Source organism: Girardinichthys multiradiatus, chromosome 9 (genome assembly GCF_021462225.1).
Source record: "Girardinichthys multiradiatus isolate DD_20200921_A chromosome 9, DD_fGirMul_XY1, whole genome shotgun sequence".
NCBI lineage: Eukaryota > Metazoa > Chordata > Actinopteri > Cyprinodontiformes > Goodeidae > Girardinichthys > Girardinichthys multiradiatus.
In genome coordinates, this window is record NC_061802.1 from 11,094,602 (window position 1) to 11,113,565 (window position 18,964).

The following is an 18,964-nucleotide window of genomic DNA, read 5'->3' on the forward strand; positions in this document are numbered from 1 at the left end:
TTTTTCCCCCCTCAGGGTTAATGAAACACTGAACAGTTCTAAATACCAGTCAGTTTGGAAAAAAATATTTTATTTGTCTGCAAGACAGAGAGATAAAATTTTTTGCATCACTTTAGGTAGAAGCATACACCCAAATGAACAAAACAATGTCTTTCTCAGAAAAAAATTTAAGTTTAAGAATGGCCAAACCACAGTCCAGAGCTAAATCTGACAGGAAATCTAAATGCATATTTCCTAAAGGAAGGTTGCAATAAAGAAGCAAACTTCTCGGATCACTAAGAAGGTTGTATAAGAATCCGATTTCTACAGTTACGATAAACATTGCTATCCAAGGGAGGTATTTAACCTGGCTTTAGTATTTTAGGACAAAGCTCCAAAATTTCTAACCACAAATCAGTATGACAGCAAATCCCACTTTTAGCTCAAACTCCCTGAGCATCGTAATTAATCAGGGAAACCATGAAAGAGAAGCAGAGAGTTGACAGAGCAAAGCGGAAAGAGGAAGGGTCATCTAGCTCAGACTGAGTCAAACAAACGCAGAGACAACAGTTACGCCAGGCTGCAATGGGCTGAATGTCGTCAGAGACTGGGAGAGAAAAACCCAGTGGGGGAAGAAGGGTGAGGAGTTCAACAAGGAAACATAAATATTTGATCAAGGCCAGATTGACAGGCGAACAAAGGGTGCAGAGATCATTACTTCCAAAACCGCCCTTTTCCCACTCAAGAGAGAAGGTCTCTCTGAATATTGCCTTATTGTCCATGACCCAGAATAGCAGTAAAATTGGAGTACAGTAAAATAAATATAAAAAAAGATGTAACGAGTTTTAATGATTTAATCAAATCTTACAACCCTTTTAGGAAGATCATGTACCTACCAAGGTAAAACACTTAGATTTGCATTTGATCTTTTTAACAAGGAAAATACTTGAACTGCATGATCCAAGAGATAAAATTACTTGACAAAAGCAAATATTTGCACAAGAGCAGCCATATATATTAAATGGAAATCACAATGTCAGTGTGTGCAATATTGCAATCACAAATGACAGCTTGGATGCAACATTTGGTAGGATATAAGAGCCATGCATGCAAATTATGCATGCCGGTAGTATATTTTGCCTGTTAGATAGATTTTGTATGACCTCTATGCCCACACTTTGTGTACATTTTTTAAGGTAAAGATGTTAAAGCTTTAAAAGAGTGGCAGGGACATTGTGATAAAAAAAAACAATGAAAAAAAGGAAAATGCCGAGATAGTTGTTGAAATTTTCAGAAATTGTATAGCAATACTTTGCTTTCTTGGAGTCGAGCAGCCTAAAGGCTGCCATGGGCGTACTTGACTCCATGGATGTCCACGCGTCCTCGAAGTGGACTCCAAGCGGATGTCCGCACAAAGCTCTAATTTTACGGCCGCGTATGCGTACACCTGATATTAAAAGTTATTTGATAATCTGAAACTTTTAAGTGTGAAAAACAAGTAAAAACAAGAAATCTGAAAGGAGGAAAACACATTTTCTTATCACTGTATTTGTTTCAAACATGGAGACTCCTCTGTAGTTGTCAAGCATAAGACAAGCTACAAAACATTTAGGAAATTCTGTAAAAACAAGAAAACAACAAAAACATCAGTTTCAATGATAAAAGTAAACATCCACACACTCAGCCGACCTTGGAGAGCTGTTGTGTTGCAGCCCCAGCGGACAATGTTTAGCCTTGGAAAAGTATTTTAGATGACTGAGTCTGCGCCAAACACTTGTTCAGTATGCTGGACCCCCGAGGCATTGTGATCATCCTAAAACTCTTTCAACTGGATTAAAAAAAATGCCAACAGAAAAATATTTTTGCCCTGGGAACGGAGGTAGTCTGTAGCCAAGAACACAGAGGCAACTATTTGGCATTTTTCCCGGGCCGTTCCAATTACTTAACAGGTTCTGTGGGAAAACAGCCTTCCTCTCTGAGCCGACCATGATTACCTGTGCTTCATGTATTCACTCTTGCTTCTTTATTTTCCAATGCAGAAGTCTTTGAAAATGATATCCAAGATCTCCTCTGCTCCGACTCGTCCGGTGATCCTTCCCAGTCCGGTGAGCGCTAACCGGACGCCCTCAGCTGCCAAAGCGAGGTCAGAGTCACGGTATCGCCGGTACTGAGCAAGGGCCATCACACACTGCTGCAGGTGGGACCTGTGGCGGGCCTGGGTCAGGGTGGGTGCCCCAGTGAGAGGGTCACCACACCTAGAGAGAAAGTCAGGAGAACCAAATGAACCAGAGCAATAAAATGATCATTTGTGCATATTAAGTTTCACTTTAAACAATACTTTAATGTACTTACAGTAATATAGTCATTTTAGATTGAAATAGTACATTATGCTTTATTGTTTAACTTTTTAAATGCAATTTTTATTCATGTTATATTAAACATCAAAACATCACAACAACAACAAAAAACTTACATTGCTTTGACACTGCTTTGCAGCACAGTGAGGAAGTCCATCAGTCCTTCATTGGTTTGACAGGAGATCAGGCACACAGGTGGGAGTCCACAGACCTCTCTCAGCCCCAGAGTCAGCTGCTCTCTTTGAGCTTCAGGTAGCAGATCAGTCTTATTTAGCACCAGGAGACACCTGCCTGCAGAATCACATTACAGCCACAAGCGTATTAGTAGTCTACTATTCTACTGAGATTTTATGTCCTTTTATTTAAGACCAACATAAAGTAAAAATGTAAAAAGTATGACATTTATATCAGCCAACTCTGAATCCAGCTCAACTAATTGCTTTTAGAGGTCACCTAACTAGTAAATAGAGTCCACCTGTGTGTAATTAAATGTCAGAATAAACACAACTGTTTTGTGAATCCCTCAGAGAACAACAGTGAAAAACAGCATCATGAAGACCAAGGAACAGCAGACAGGTGAGGGTTAAAGTTGAGGAGAAAAAAGCTGGGATAGGTCTTAAAACAATGCCCCAAGACCTGACATCCAAAAAAAACCTGAAAGACTATAACACATCTGCAAACCTACCAAGACGTGGCCATCCTCCTAGAATGACAGGCAGGACAAAGGGAGCATTTGAAAGCACTTGAGGAAGAAGCTCAGGTCACATAAGACCAAAACTAAACTAGTTGGGCTGCGTGCAAAACATTAAGTGTTGCAGAAAGCAAATACTGTGTATAACCCTGAACAGACCATTAGTCAGAGAAGCAACCAATAGGCCAATGGTAACTCTGGGGAACCTGTAGAGATTCACAGCTCAGGTGGGAGAATCTGTTGATAGGGCAACTATTAGTCATAGGCTCAACAAATATGGCTTGGAAATGTAGTAAGAAAAAATCTATTGTTTATGAAACAAAGCCATAAACACTGCACATATTGTGGTGGAAGCATCATGATGTGGGGATGCTTTTCTTCTTCAGTCCATAGTCAAGTAAAGCTGGAGACATACAGTACATGTACCTCAAAAGACTTACAGGCGTTTACTGTGTCCTTTTTTTCTATTTTACAATTATGTGCTTTCCATCCAATCTGACTAAACTTGGGCTATTTTGCAAAGATGATTGGACCAAAAATGTTGTCTCTAGATGTGCCAAGCTGGTTCTGCAATGTACCGACTTGGGAAGGTTAGGTACAAATGCCCAAAACAATTTTATGATTTTTACTTGCAAAAAAGATTCACATGTAATATCCCTTTTCTTCCACTTCACAACTGTGCACTACTTTTTGTGTGTCACACAAAATCACAATAAAATACATTGAACACTGTGGTTGTAAGATCAGAAAAATATATGGTAATTTGTCTAAATATATGTAAACAGATCAGATAAAGGTATGGCTTCAGGAAACACACCAGCACTGATAACAGTGACATTTAAGGTACTGATGCTGTCATGCCTTTATTCAGCTTTGCAGCCATCAAGTACAGTAATTATACAGAACAATGGCTGGGCAGAATTCAATGGCCTAAAGCTAAGAAGCTTCCTTTGGTTTTGACCTTAACATAGATCAGATGCTGTGATATGAACAGGAAATTATATAATACATTAACACAAATGAACTCAAGGTTACAATACAAAATTAACTAAAAATCCTTTCAATACTCACATTTTCACCCAAAATACATTAGCAACTTTAACTTTACCAGAAAGCTAAATTAAACTCCCATAAAGGTCAAATACTTGCTGCATGATGTCATATTGAAATACCTGTTTCAGGCTGCTCCTGGGAGGACAGGACACCCCTCAGGTGCTCCAGCAGGAGCGCTGCAGCTTGCTGTACCTCAGAGGGGAGGATGGTGGAGTCGACCACCACCAGGGTCAGATCAGCCTGCTGCACCCTAAAACAAACACAAACAGCATTAAGGTTAGCCTGGTGGCCACTGGTCGTATCGTCTGATCTAAAATACATTTTAAACGTTTTTTTTCTGTCTAGATTCTCAGAGTTGGCTAAACCCCTGTAAAAAAAGGTTTTCCCTCTTAGAACTACTTTTCACAGTGTTAGCCAACTAAACCCTGTCACTGCCATATTGAAGTCTGCCTTTATGATCTAGGAAGAAATTCTGGTAATTTAAAAATCAAAGTATTTTATATGCAGTGTACATAGCCCACAGATCTGACCTTTCACCTAAGTCCCTTACCAAATATCCTTGATTTAGTAAAAAAAAAACAACCTCTTATCCAGGGGTGAAAGCAGTTTTAAATTCTTGCCGGTACTTAGGGGCAGAGCTACAGGGGGGGGCTGGGGAGGCACTGGGGGCATATATGCATGCATATATATATATATATATATATATATATATATACACAGTACAGACCAAAGGTTTGGACACACCTTCTCATTCAAAGAGTTGTCTTTATTTTCATGACTATGAATATTGTAGCTTCACACTGAAGGCATCAAAACTATGAATTAACACATGTGGAATTATATACTGAACAAAAAAGTGTGAAACAACTGAAAATATGTCTTATATTCTAGGTTCTTCAAAGTAGCCACCTTTTGCTTTGATTACTGCTCCGCACACTCTTGGCATTCTGTTGATAAGCTTCAAGAGGTAGTCACCTGAAATGGTTTTCCAACAGTCTTGAAGGAGTTCCCAGAGATGCTTAGCACTTGTTGGCCCTTTTGCCTTCACTCTGCGGTCCAGCTTACCCCAAACCATCTCGATTGGGTTCAGGCCCAGTGACTGTGGAGGCCAGGTCATCTGGTGCAGCACCCCATCACTCTCCTTCTTGGTCAAATAGCCCTTACACAGCCTGGAGGTGTGTTTGGGGTCATTGTCCTGTTGAAAAATAAATGATGGTCCAACTAAACGCAAACTGGATGGAATAGCATGCCGCTGCAAGATGCTGTGGTAGCCATGCTGGTTCAGTATACCTTCAATTTTGAATAAATCCCCAACAGTGTCACCAGCAAAACACCCCCACACCATCACACCTCCTCCTCCATGCTTCACGGTGGGAACCAGGCATGTAGAGTCCATCCGTTCACCTCTTTTGCGCCGCACAAAGACACGGTGGTTGGAACCAAAGATCTCCAACTTGGACTCATCAGACCAAAGCACAGATTTCCACTGGTCTAATGTCCATTCCTTGTGTTCTTTAGCCCAAACAAGTCTCTTCTGCTTGTTGCCTGTCCTCAGCAGTGGTTTCCTAGCAGCTATTTTACCATGAAGGCCTGATTCACACAGTCTCCTCTTAACAGTTGTTCTAGAGATGTGTCTGCTGCTAGAACTCTGTGTGGCATTGACCTGTTCTCTAATCTGAGCTGCTGTTAAACCTGCGATTTCTGAGGCTGGTGACTCGGATGAACTTATCGTCCGCAGCAGAGGTGACTCTTGGTCTTCCTTTCCTGGGGCGGTCCTCATGTGAGCCAGTTTCTTTGTAGCGCTTGATGGTTTATGCGACTGCACTTGGGGACACTTTCAAAGTTTTCCCAATTGTTCGACTGACTGACCTTCATTTCTTAAAGTAATGATGGCCACTTGTTTTTCTTTACTTAGCTGCTTTTTTCTTGCCATAATACAAATTCTAACAGTCTATTCAGTAGGACTATCAGCTGTGTACTGTATCCACCTCCTGCACAACACAACTGATGTTCCCAACCCCATTTATAAGGATGAAATCCCACTTATTAACCCTGACAGGGCACACCTGTGAAGTGAAAACCATTTCAGGTGACTACCTCTTGAAGCTCATCAACAGAATGCCAAGAGTGTGCGGAGCAGTAATCAAAGCAAAAGGTGGCTACTTTGAAGAACCTAGAATATAAGACATATTTTCAGTTGTTTCACACGTTTTTGTTCAGTATATAATTCCACATGTGTTAATTCATAGTTTTGATGCCTTCAGTGTGAAGCTACAATATTCATAGTCATGAAAATAAAGAAAACTATTTCAATGAGAAGGTGTGTCCAAACCTTTGGTCTGTACTGTATATATATATGATTTGTGTGTGTGTTAATTGTGACTCTCATCGGTGCCCCCTCAAATATATATATATATATATATATATATATATATATATATATAATTTTTTTTTTTTTCAATTGTTAAAGAACTCCCATGTATGAAATAATGATAAACTATTTTCTGATGCATAACTTTTCATCTTCAGTTTCCGTCTTTTCTTTTGAACAAAGAAGTTATTGTTCTCTGCATTGTGGTCAAGTTTTGATTTCATTTAAATTAAAAAATTTCACAGTTCGGTTGTTTTCGAGGTTTTTATTTAAAAGTCTGTAGATGGTAAGTGATTTATTGTTCGTCCTGTCCTAATGCAAGCTGCGGTGTTTTATGTCTGTGCACCACCTGTGTAAAATCTCCCCGTCCATTGAATCGAACACACCAATCTTTTTGGCAGCCGTTCTGTTTCGGAGGTAATTGCGCATGCGCTCTCGTGTAGCGTATGTGAAATCTCTGGTTGTAACGGTGTTTTCGAGCTGTACTGTGTTGTTGTAATTCAGCAAAATTACATGAAACACAACTAGTTTCTCTCTCTTTGCTTTTAACTGGGCTATTTAGCAGCGAGCAGACAGACATTAAACGTAGCGGTGGTCGTTTTAAAGGCTGGCCGTTCACAAAACCCTCGAGCTCCGAGGGGAGAGAAGCAAAGCAAGAGCATTGAGGCTCCAGCATAGCAGAACAGTTCAGAAACTATTTGGAATGAGGGGGAAAAGCTATATTTATAAACAGATTAAGTCGTGTTTTAGACTGCCTATTGGTAACGGATCTGATGTTCTTTGTGTGCTCGTGAGTTTTTGCAGCCGTAACTGGTTCTGGATGACGGCTTCATAGCAGACAGCCGTTCTTCCCTCTTCTACCGGCGCACAATCTTTTAGAGGTACGCAGTACCGGACCGTACCGGCTCACTTTCACCCGTGCTCTTATCCCAAGCTGACGGTGCTGACAATCAGTAAAATGTGAATCATTTTCTAGGTGTTTTTTGCTCAAAAAAGGTCTCATCTGAATACCTGCCAGCATTATCTGCCTATTATGCTGTATTATTAATTATCTGCCTATTATGTTGTATTATTGCTTATCTCTTTCAATACTCTAAGTCCTCATCTGATTAGCTGATGAGCTTTATGACTGCTCCATGGCAGCAGAGTTGTGGGGCTTGAAAATAACAAGAATCAGAGAGAAGTTCTGGCCAACCAAGTTATTAAGAGGCCTGATCAACTTGTCATGATTCAGTTGCATCAAATGTTTTTTGTTACAGTCAGATGTCCTGCTTGGACGTATTTAGTGTCCCTTAGTGACTTTCTTTGAGTGCCTCACCCGGTTCTGGTTTCAAAGTGGAGAATCACAAAGACGTGTAAAACAAATGTGTCAGAATGCCAGTCTCTGAGTGACCTTCAGACAGACAGAACCATTGTTAGAGCAGAAAAGTCAGCTTTCCTGCACGGAGAAAGGTGGAGGTGGCAGAACACCTGGAGCAGATCCTCAAGTGCTTCAGGAAACGTAAACAGTTGCATCTGACCCACAAAGGAGACAATCTCCTTTCCTGTTTTGACAAGGTGGTTCTGGTGTTGGAAGCTGAGCGATCACAGGTTATTCAGTACCTTTGAATTACTCCTCTTTTGTTTCTCTCCAAAACTTTCTAACCCAAAATCAGGCAGTAAGCCTCTTTTCTCCTCCAAAACAAGCAACCCTCTGATAAAAGTTTAACTTTATTTAGATCAGATAATATCCTTAAAGTTCAATTTCTTATTCAAAACTATTTCTGCTGTAGTGGTAGATTATAAAATTTGCATCTTTTTTTATCCTTGTTTGTTTGCATCTTAACAAAGAGACAGTATAGTGATTCACAATTAAGTTAATTACTGGTTATTTTTGTTACTAATTCCTAACCTTTTTATTTAATTGAAGTGTAATTCTGTTTATTAAAGCTAAACAAACCTTAATTTGTTTAGCTTTGATTCTGTTATCTCAGCTTTTAACTTTTTTTTTATCTCTGTTTTTTCTCCTTCCAGAAGCTACACCTGGCCTAGCTCTGTGTTTAGCTGTGACACCTTCCATGAAAGGGCACATCGGCTGAGCTGCTGCTGCCATCAACTTAACGTTCTCCTTCTACAGATGATACACTTGGCCTTGCCTTTCAGTGTTTAACCCTGTCTCTCTCATAGCTAATGGCTGAGCTTCTATTAACTGTATGTTCTCTCTTTCATACTCTAGACTTGAAAACAGGCTCAGAGTTCATCTGCTTAGCTGTCTTCCTCTTCTAGGAGAAGCCACTAAAGGAGCTACTACCATTAATGTTTTACTTTTCTTTGCCATAGAAAGTACCCCTGGATTGTGCTTCTGTGTGTTCTCTGAAACCCCCAGTCTGTCGTGGCAGATGGCCGCTCACACTGAGCCTGGTTCTGGTTCTGCTGGAGGTTTCTTCCTGTTAAAAGGGAGTTTTCCTTACCACTGTCACTACAAGCATGCTCAGTATGAGGGATTGCTGCAAAGTCAATGCAAGCAACTGCTCACTGTTACTAAATGCTGATCCAGGAGGAGTGAATGCTTCAAGTCACTGACTCGATGCAGTCTGGGTCTGCTGGGTTTCCTATGGGAAGAAACCTGTGCCATCAGAAACTGAATTTGAATTGCTCTGACTGAATTTGTATTTGTGCATTTTGAAATTAAATGCATTGGTTTGAAAATGAATTTCACTAAACTAAAACTGAATTTTATGGTTTGAAACTGAATTCATTTGCTTTTAAAATGTATTTCATTGTATTAAAAATTCAGTTTGACTACTTTCACTTTCAGGTCTGTAATTCAATTTCAGTTCCAAAATTCAGTTTTTTGTGTCACACATCCGGGTCCTTGAGGATAGCCACATATCAATCAAACACAGATTCATCGATTTCATTTAACATCAGGTTAAACTTCCTTTACGGCATGTTGAGCTGGAGCATTGCTGCAAACACGAGCTTAGCGGATTTCAATCACCAAGTCAAATGAACATCTACAAGAAGCGTCATGTAAACAAATGATGGTCAAACAGCAACACTAGCTACCTGTAGCTATTAGCTAAACATGCCAGATTAGCATAGTGTGCCGCCGGTGTTACGTCGGTCTGCGTTTCTCTTGCCCTAACCTCAACGTAACTTCTGTTGCATAGCAACCGTGTTAGCGTGAAGCGCAGAGCTGTGAAGCCGAACAAATGGAGCCTGAAGGTTAATAACGGCGTCTCTACTGTAAATGACTACACGGTTTTTATTTAACCTTTTACATATCGCTGATGGCTTATAATGATGTTTTGTTTTAAAATCTTATTGTTTTATGATCTTGTTCATTATTCAGCCATTTAAATGGTGAAAATATTGTTTGTGTTCATTGATATAAAAATTTAACACTAGATAAAATACAGGTCCTTCTCAAAATATTAGCATATTGTGATAAAGTTCATTATTTTCCATAATGTCATGATGAAAATTTAACATTCATATATTTTAGATTCATTGCACACTAACTGAAATATTTCAGGTCTTTTTTGTCTTAATACGGATGATTGTGGCATACAGCTCATGAAAACCCAAAATTCCTATCTCACAAAATTAGCATATTTCATCCGACCAATAAAAGAAAAGTGTTTTTAATACAAAAAACGTCAACCTTCAAATAATCATGTACAGTTATGCACTCAATACTTGGTCGGGAATCCTTTTGCAGAAATTACTGCTTCAATGCGGCGTGGCATGGAGGCAATCAGCCTGTGGCACTGCTGAGGTCTTATGGAGGCCCAGGATGCTTCGATAGCGGCCTTTAGCTCATCCAGAGTGTTGGGTCTTGAGTCTCTCAACGTTCTCTTCACAATATCCCACAGATTCTCTATGGGGTTCAGGTCAGGAGAGTTGGCAGGCCAATTGAGCCCAGTGATACCATGGTCAGTAAACCATTTACCAGTGGTTTTGGCACTGTGAGCAGGTGCCAGGTTGTGCTGAAAAATGAAATCTTCATCTCCATAAAGCTTTTCAGCAGATGGAAGCATGAAGTGCTCCAAAATCTCCTGATAGCTAGCTGCATTGACCCTGCCCTTGATAAAACACAGTGGACCAACACCAGCAGCTGACACGGCACCCCAGACCATCACTGACTGTGGGTACTCGACACTGGACTTCTGGCATTTTGGCATTTCCTTCTCCCCCGTCTTCCTCCAGACTCTGGCATCTTGATTTCCGAATGACATGCAGAATTTGCTTTCATCCGAAAAAAGTACTTTGGACCACTGAGCAACAGTCCAGTGCTGCTTCTCTGTAGCCCAGGTCAGGCGCTTCTGCCGCTGTTTCTGGTTCAAAAGTGGCTTGACCTGGGGAATGCGGCACCTGTAGCCCATTTCCTACACACGCCTGTGCACGGTGGCTCTGGATGTTTCTACTCCAGACTCAGTCCACTGCTTCCGCAGGTCCCCCAAGGTCTGGAATCGGCCCTTCTCCACAATCTTCCTCAGGGTCCGGTCACCTCTTCTCGTTGTGCAGCGTTTTCTGCCACACTTTTTCCTTCCCACAGACTTCCCACTGAGGTGCCTTGATACAGCACTCTGGGAACAGCCTATTCGTTCAGAAATTTCTTTCTGTGTCTTACCCTCTTGCTTGAGGGTGTCAATAGTGGCCTTCTGGACAGCAGTCAGGTCGGCAGTCTTACCCATGATTGGGGTTTTGAGTGATGAACCAGGCTGGGAGTTTTAAAGGCCTCAGGAATCTTTTGCAGGTGTTTAGAGTTAACTCGTTGATTCAGATGATTAGGTTCATAGCTCGTTTAGAGACCCTTTTAATGAAATGCTAATTTTGTGAGATAGGAATTTGGGGTTTTCATGAGCTGTATGCCAAAATCATCCGTATTAAGACAATAAAAGACCTGAAATATTTCAGTTAGTGTGCAATGAATCTAAAATATATGAATGTTAAATTTTCATCATGTCATTATGGAAAATAATGAACTTTATCACAATATGCTAATATTTTGAGAAGGACCTGTACATTGATGACAAATACCATTTGTTTAATTTATTTGTAAAGATTTCAACAACTTAAATACTAACTTATTAACTTTTAGAACAAGGTTTAAATCAGTTTATTTGCAGAGCATAATTATTATTATTATAATAAATAAACCAAACATTAATATTAGATTTCATCTGACTGAATTATATCTGTTTAACTTCCACCCATTGGGGAAACCCAGCAGAAGTTTGAAAACAATGTGCCGGGAGTCAGCTGTTCTCTCGGGGTTTAGCACACCTCAACCACCCGGTCAGCTGACAGCTGGCGAGGCGGCTGCTGGGGCAGCGGACGAACACATCGGCGCATTTAAGCGATATCTTGATAAACTGATCAGATATTTTAGGTTTACACAACTACATTCTTGTTTAAAAACATTGTAAATGTTCAGTTGTTTCACAGAATGTGCAATATACCCAATTGTATTCAGAACTTTTCTCTCTCCTCCAGCCTTTGCTACTTCCATTTAAACAATCTACTTCGATCCGCAATGAATCATGGGATAGGGTGGGACACAGAGGATACACTGGACCCATCCGTCAAATCTGGGGATAAGAAGGACGCATTTGTTGGAACCTTGGAGATTGGACAGCATTCGTTGCCTCATCCAGGACGTTATCGGCCTAAAAATGCATCCTTCAACAGAATGCAGTCCTGAATTTGGACATAGCAATAGTGAATGACATCCGTGAATCAGTAAATCTGTGTTTGATTAATCTCTGTCTTCAAGAACCCGGATGTGTGGCACAAAAAACTGAATTTTGGAACTGAAAGTGAAAGTAATCAAACTGAATTTTCAATACAAAGCAAAGCAATTTTCAAAGCAAACAAGTTAAGTTTTAAACCATTATATCCAGTTTCAGTTTAGTGAAATTCATTTTCAAACCAATGCATTTAATTACAAATTACACAAATACAAATTCAGTCTGAGGAATTCAAATTCAGTTTCTGATGGCACAAGTTTCTTCCCATAGTTTCCTTAGATAGAAAAACTTCAACCAACTTGAATAATAAATTCAAATGAAATGAATTTCACTGCACTGTTTGATGATTAGGATTATTTGGAATGCATGTACCTCACTTGACATCTGTTTGATTCGATTGAAATTACTTTTTTTCAAGCGTGTTGTGAATTGGCGCTTTATAAATAAATTGAATTAAATTGAAAAAATTAAGATTTGTTCTTTGCCTCTCTAAATTTATGATAAAATAGTTTAACTGGAAGGTAAGAAATTATATCCATGTTTTAAGCTGACCAAAAATATGCCCACATTTTGTCTTTTAACCTCAAATTGCCAACTGAAGGGACCCTAAAGCCAAACATTGATGCAGGCACAAAGTGGGAATGTAAATCTGAATTAATTAAAAATCTAACATATAATAGGTTTTCCTTTGGGCTTCACAGCTTTTATTTGCAGCCTGAATGTTTTAATGTTTCTACTTCATTATTAAACATTGTTGATTTTCATTGTGTAATTTTATTTTGTTTTATTTGTTTCTCTTTTACATATTTATTCTTCCAAAAAGATGGTTGCCTTACTGAAGGTTTAAATGTTTTAGTAGTTCCAGCTGTCGTCGTACTTGTTCAATTTGGGGAAGGGGAAGCTTCCTACTGTATTGGTCAGGGTCATATTGTTTTCTGCAGTGTTTTTCCAAAGGGATTTTCTTAAAGACTTGACATTTTAAGTCAGGGCGGGTATACATTTTGGCCGCTTAAAAAAACAATAGCAATTCTAGCCTTTAATTTATTATTCTGAAAGGAATCTACTTGAAATATCGCTGCCTTGCATCTATCCCAGTTTAAGGTACCAGCAGGAGTGGCAGCGGATGCTTGTACTCACCCCGTCCTTCCTGTAGTGACCCAGGTCATGAGCTCCAGTCCTGCTCGCTGCACACTGGTTTCCTATAGAACACAAAATGTCCACCCTTCCTATAGAGCCACCTAACCAGACCATGTGTTTTTGTTTAAACATGTGTTTCTTTTTAACTTGTACTCTAAATTTATTTATCATTTAAGAGTCTCCTTATGGACAAATAAGACAGAGAAATTTGCAGATTAAAATTACTTTTCTACATTAAATTTCCATACTGTTTTTTCTTATTTAAAAAAGCTCTTTCCTCAGCTGTTCAAAGTATTCGTAGTTTAGTCATGTTTCCATTCTGCTACCCTGAACCTTTATACAATCAGATCTTTAGAACCCCAAACCCGCAGTCTCATGATAATTAAAATGTGTAATTTTTTATATAATAGGACTATTCTTTCATATCTTTCAATCACTCACCTCAAATGTCCAGTCCTTTAGCTTATGTAAAGTCTCTCCAAAACACTGTGCAAAGTTCTAACTTTAAAAGTAGTTTAAAATTTATCTAAAAATTCAACACATGCTTCCACATTAACTTGAAAGTGTGGCAGAGGAAACACAAACAGCAATGCCATTTGGGATTACAACTCAGTGTTCTGCAGCCAAAACGTCTAATTAGTTTACAGCAGTTACACTCATTAAAATTTCTCCTGACTGCAAAGTCTAACATTGACCAGAGTTGTAGTGAGATTAAAACGGCACATTATTTCTTCAAAGAGAAGCCTGTTCACGAAGCTCTATCTACGATGCAGTATTTCAGTTCAAGAATTTGAAAATGATAACTTAAAGTTTGATACGTGTTGTATCTATGTTGTTGAGTATTATTTTGAAGAATGACAGAAGGTAGTTCTTATGTTACCTGTTGTGTTGAATGTCAACTAATTAAACCCTTCTGGTTGGGCTGGCATACAGCAATTGCTTGAAAACCATTGGAAGAGGCCTCCAATGCTTTTAAATCATTTAACTGTTAGCTAACCGTTAGGCGCTAACGAAGCTAAAGTTAGTATCTCGTAGGCTTCCTACCAGTGCTAACCTACTAGATCAGCATGTAAACTACTTTGATCAAACCTTAACTGGATAATTCTATACAGGTTCTATTAGGTAGAGATTTCTAATTTGTCAAGTCAAGTTTATTTATATAGCGCTTTTCAGCAACAAGGCACTCAAGGCGCTGTAGTAGTTGTTAAAACACAAAAAGAACATTTTCCATGCTTTTTGGCTTTGAGAAAGGAACGTCAATGCAAGAAAGAAATGTTCCAAAATAACATGACGCTGCCTTGTTTCTTAAAAGTTTGAAATCTCTTAAAAATACAAACTTGTGCCTAAAATCTAATTGAAAAAATCTAATATGCAGTAAGTGGTTTAAAACCCCCACTAAATGTATTCTCTCTGTCTTCACAGACAATTAAAAAGTTAAATCTGTTATTTGGAAAACAAATTAGTTATAGAAACATTTACACAAATAGGTATATGTTCTGTAGAGAAATTTAAACTGGATTGACTGAAACATCCTGACTCCCTAAAACCCCTCCCTGAAGAATCAGGGTAATGTCACAAGAAATATATGCATACCAGACAAAGCTTTTAGGGTATATTTCTACCCTCATAATTGGTTTTTAGTCTGGGAAATACACTGGAAACTCAGAGGAGAGGGAAAATGGCCACCGAAAACAACAGCAATATTGTTATTACTATTATTACTTGGTTTTTTGGTTTAGTGGGAAAAACCTGAGAATTCCATGTTGCACTTTCTATATATGTCAATGTGTTTCTAATCCTAGAAAAAAACAACCCAAAAAACGTACAAAATATTGGTAAAGTTTTAGCAAAATATGGTGTTTTTTGTTTGTTTTTGTTTTAGATTTTTGCCCCTAGTGGCTTTGTTCACAAGAACCTGTCAGGAAAAGGGGACAAATGGTCCAGACGACTGCGCTTATCGGACTGATAGCCGCTGTTGTGGCTATGGTGTGCCTGATCTACGACTGAGCCATGTGGTACCTCGCCCACCACATGTTTCCATACATCCATGGGATACGAAAAAATACATTATAACATCTTTTACATTCCCTATTATTATTGTTTTATTTTATTTTATTTTATTTGACTCTAAAGACCCAGCAATCACTATTGTTTCGTTTTAAGAGCTATTTAAATACATTTGGCATCAACACCTTTCCTTTAGCACCAAAACAGAAGGCTGAGTGGCGCAGCAATCTCTAAATCTTTCTTTATTGCTTTCTTTGCAGTGTTGCAGTGCTTTATAGTAGTGGATGAGCTTTTCTGTCTGCCAAAAACACAAGTAGTTTGGGAAGCACTTGACACTTGCTTTGTATGGGAAGAAAATAATTATGACTTAAACAGAATATTTTGAAAAGCATTGACTTATTTGTATTTAAAGTTCTTAATTTTCATTATATAATTAAAATAGAGCCAATAGCTCTTTTCAATCATGAGATCAGCTTACATATATTATTTTCCTCTGTGCAACGCATCTTGTTCATTATGTAAGTTAACTCATAACAGTTCAACTAACTGTTTTACTTGTATATAATTGTTCACTTGAGTGCCCTTTCTGTAAAGCAGTGATGGCAAATGCACCAAGTATTCTCCCCTGACATAACCATTGGACGCTGCTAACAGTTCATCATTACAAACATATATCCACCCTGTCCACAACACTTGAAGAACCTCAATGAGGAATGGTGGCTCTTCATTACGTAACCTCCTGAGTGTGTTTGTCCCATGTATTTATAACCGTGTCTCAGCAGTAATATAAACTGTGGCAGCTACACAGACATGACAGAAAAGACTTCTTCCTTTCTTTGTTTTCCAGACCCTATTTTTCACTGCCCTCTAAACTAATTTGTTTTGTTAGGTTATAAACGTGAACACTTGCTGAGGCAGCATTCAACACACATCATTGTTATGTAGAGCTACTCAGTTTAAGTCAAACACCAGCATGAAATTGTGTTGGCGTGGATTTAAATCATAACAGCTGACTCCATTTTTACACAGTTGTCTTCATTTGCTCTCTCTCCGTACCTCTCTCGAGCCCGACGAACCCCCTCCTGCTCCACCACGTCTGGGCTGTCTCTGAGGCCTGCGGTGTCACTCAGCAGGACAGGGAAGCCCCCAATATCCAGTGCTGTCTCCACTACGTCTCTGGTGGTCCCGGCAATGGGAGAAACAATTGCTGCAGGTCTCTGGCCTGGATTTTAAAAAAAAACAAGTAAGACAGGCAAGAAAGGGTCATTGTTGTAAAAAGCTATTAGACACACTGTTTTCATTTTGTCACAAGATGGCAGAGGGCAGTGGTCTCCAATACAAACGAATGAGTCAATAACAAATATCTGTAGAAAGCCGAGGAGATAATACAATTATATGAATCAGATGTGCAGGGGCAGATCTAAAACATGGAGGACATTGGGCCTTGAAGTCCCCAACATCAAACCATTGATGTAGGGGACGCTGCAGACGTGTTTAAGAAGGTGCTCTGATCAGATGAGACAAAAATCAAAACCTTCTGTCCTACGTGCAAAACGTGTGTGAAGGAACGCTGCATATGATCCATAACACACAATTCTCATGTTGAAACATGATGGCAGCACGTTCATGCTGTGGGGATGCTTTTCTCCAGTAGGGACAGGGAAGCTGGCCAGAGTAGATGGGGAGAAGGATGGAGCTAAATACAGGATTATCCTAAAAAAAAAACCTGTTGTGGCTCCAAAAGGCTTCAGACGTGGGCCATGAATAACCTTCCAGCATGGTTCTGACTAAACATACAGCCAGAGTTACAATGAAATAGTTTAAACCAAAGCTCATTTTTGTATTGTCAAAGTTTTAAATCCAAATTGGGAATCAGGGGCGATACTTTTCATTCAATCTGGCCACGTTTGGGAAACTAAGAACGGACAAAAATGTCAGTTTCCAGATGTACAAAGCTGGTAGAGACATACCCTAAAAGATTTGCAGCTGTTGGCTCGAGGGGCTGAATTCAAATGTAGACTGCAATTTTAAGATTTGTAAAAAAAACAAAGAAACATTGAAAACCATAATTTTCCTTTCATTTCACAGTTATGTGCAACTTTGAGATGTTCACATAAAGTTCCAATAAAATACATTGTTTGCGGTTGTTTGGTAATGATATCCAGCTTAACATTTGGCACTAGCCAAATGTTGAGCTGTATTCTTAAATATATGTGTGAAATTGTATCATGCAACAGTTTAAATATGTGTAAGTCTGTTCAAGAATCATTTTAATAAAACCAAAAGCCGCCAATGTTTGATCCTACCTCCGTTAACAGAACGAGAGGCCCAACTATGTTGCATGCGAATGATTTGAGCAACGTGGCAAACAGAACAACACATTGTCCTGACCCCCAAATTCTCAAACTTTCAACCTCATTGTTTTTCTGTGTGGTGAACAGGAAACACAAGTGTGACCCCTTTTCATCTCACTTGCCCAGAAAAATCTCCTGGAAACATCTTGGTGCCTGATAACACAAGGACTCCAGAGGCCCTGTAGGGTTTATGGCTTAACAAGACAAAGCTGGTTATGTACTGGGGACAATTCATGGTTTTTAGATAAAACCAGGTTTGTTTCACACTAACCTTAATACAAGGGCACCAAAGAACTTCATAGGAAATATCTATGCTTCGTTTTTGTCTACCTAGACAGGACATGGAGTGGTTTTGAGATATAATACAATAATATAATAAAGTATTTGCTCATTCCTCCCAATAATTGAAATCTGCTCTTCCAATCACTTTCATGGCCATACTTCTACTAAAACTAAAAACAGGAAACAATCTGGTGCCATGATAGGATGTCACCTGTGCAATAACTCCAGTCGTGAAATTGACTTGCTAAAGGAACCAGGCCTTTGTCAAAAATCTGTGTCTGGAAGAATGGTACAAAAATTCAGTTAAACACATTTTCAAACCTTTTGGAAAGTCTTCCCACAGGAGCTGAAGTTGTTGTAGCTAGAAAGGGTGGACCGACATCAAGATAAACTAGAAAGGTTAAGAAAGGAATGCAACTCAAGTCTCTGAGTGTGTGACGGCACAGGACTGAACACTTTGGGCAATACAGTGTATCTCTCCGTCTACGACAGGGGTGTCCCTTTTCCACGGGCTCCACGTGGGCCAGCTTCACTCCATTCAGCCCATTTTGCGCGCACTTTCATTACCGGTTTTTCCGGCCCGGTACCTGTTTTTTGGGACCTACTCAGTAGAAGGTAAAATCGGGGATAAGTAATGACTACATGTAATGTGAACAGACTGCTGTTCAGTGATTGGTCCTGGGAGTTTTTTTTGTGGAGGTAATGCAGGAAAAAGTTAATAAAACTCAAGCTCGACTACAATAATATTAAGGACTATTTACTATTTACAAATCATAAAACATGCCTGAAAGCTGAAAGAAAAGAAAAAGGACACCATATCAGCTTTCAGAATGACACGCAGGCGGCGTGACATCCTAAACCAGCTGATCACACAAAAATCAGCTGTTTAGACGCACATACATTTTCCTAAAACACACAAAACAATACCACCATGAAGCATCATGTTCTTTAAGGGAACCACTTCAGCAGGAGGAGGGAGAAGGCGGAGAACAGCTGCC

The 18,964-nt window shown here is 39.3% G+C and overlaps 1 protein-coding gene across 3 annotated transcripts in view; it reads right to left on the minus strand.

Annotated features, from left to right (window-relative positions):
* The window catches only part of gtpbp3 (GTP binding protein 3, mitochondrial), a 52,918-nt gene that overhangs the window by 10,115 nt on the left and 23,839 nt on the right, over positions 1 to 18,964 (minus strand). For 2 of the 3 annotated variants that reach the window (XR_007039660.1, XM_047374937.1), the window contains exons 8-11: positions 16,387 to 16,552; positions 4,200 to 4,330; positions 2,453 to 2,627; positions 1,974 to 2,234 (exon numbers count right to left, since the gene is read on the minus strand). Coding sequence is in view for 2 of the 3 variants with exons in the window: in XM_047374937.1 (XP_047230893.1) it covers positions 2,003 to 2,234; positions 2,453 to 2,627; positions 4,200 to 4,330; positions 16,387 to 16,552 (704 nt within the window). In the remaining variant the exon portion in view is untranslated. Of the gene's footprint in view, positions 1 to 49; positions 2,235 to 2,452; positions 2,628 to 4,199; positions 4,331 to 16,386; positions 16,553 to 18,964 lie in introns of those variants that run through there. The other variant, XM_047374936.1, reaches the window with a different exon arrangement.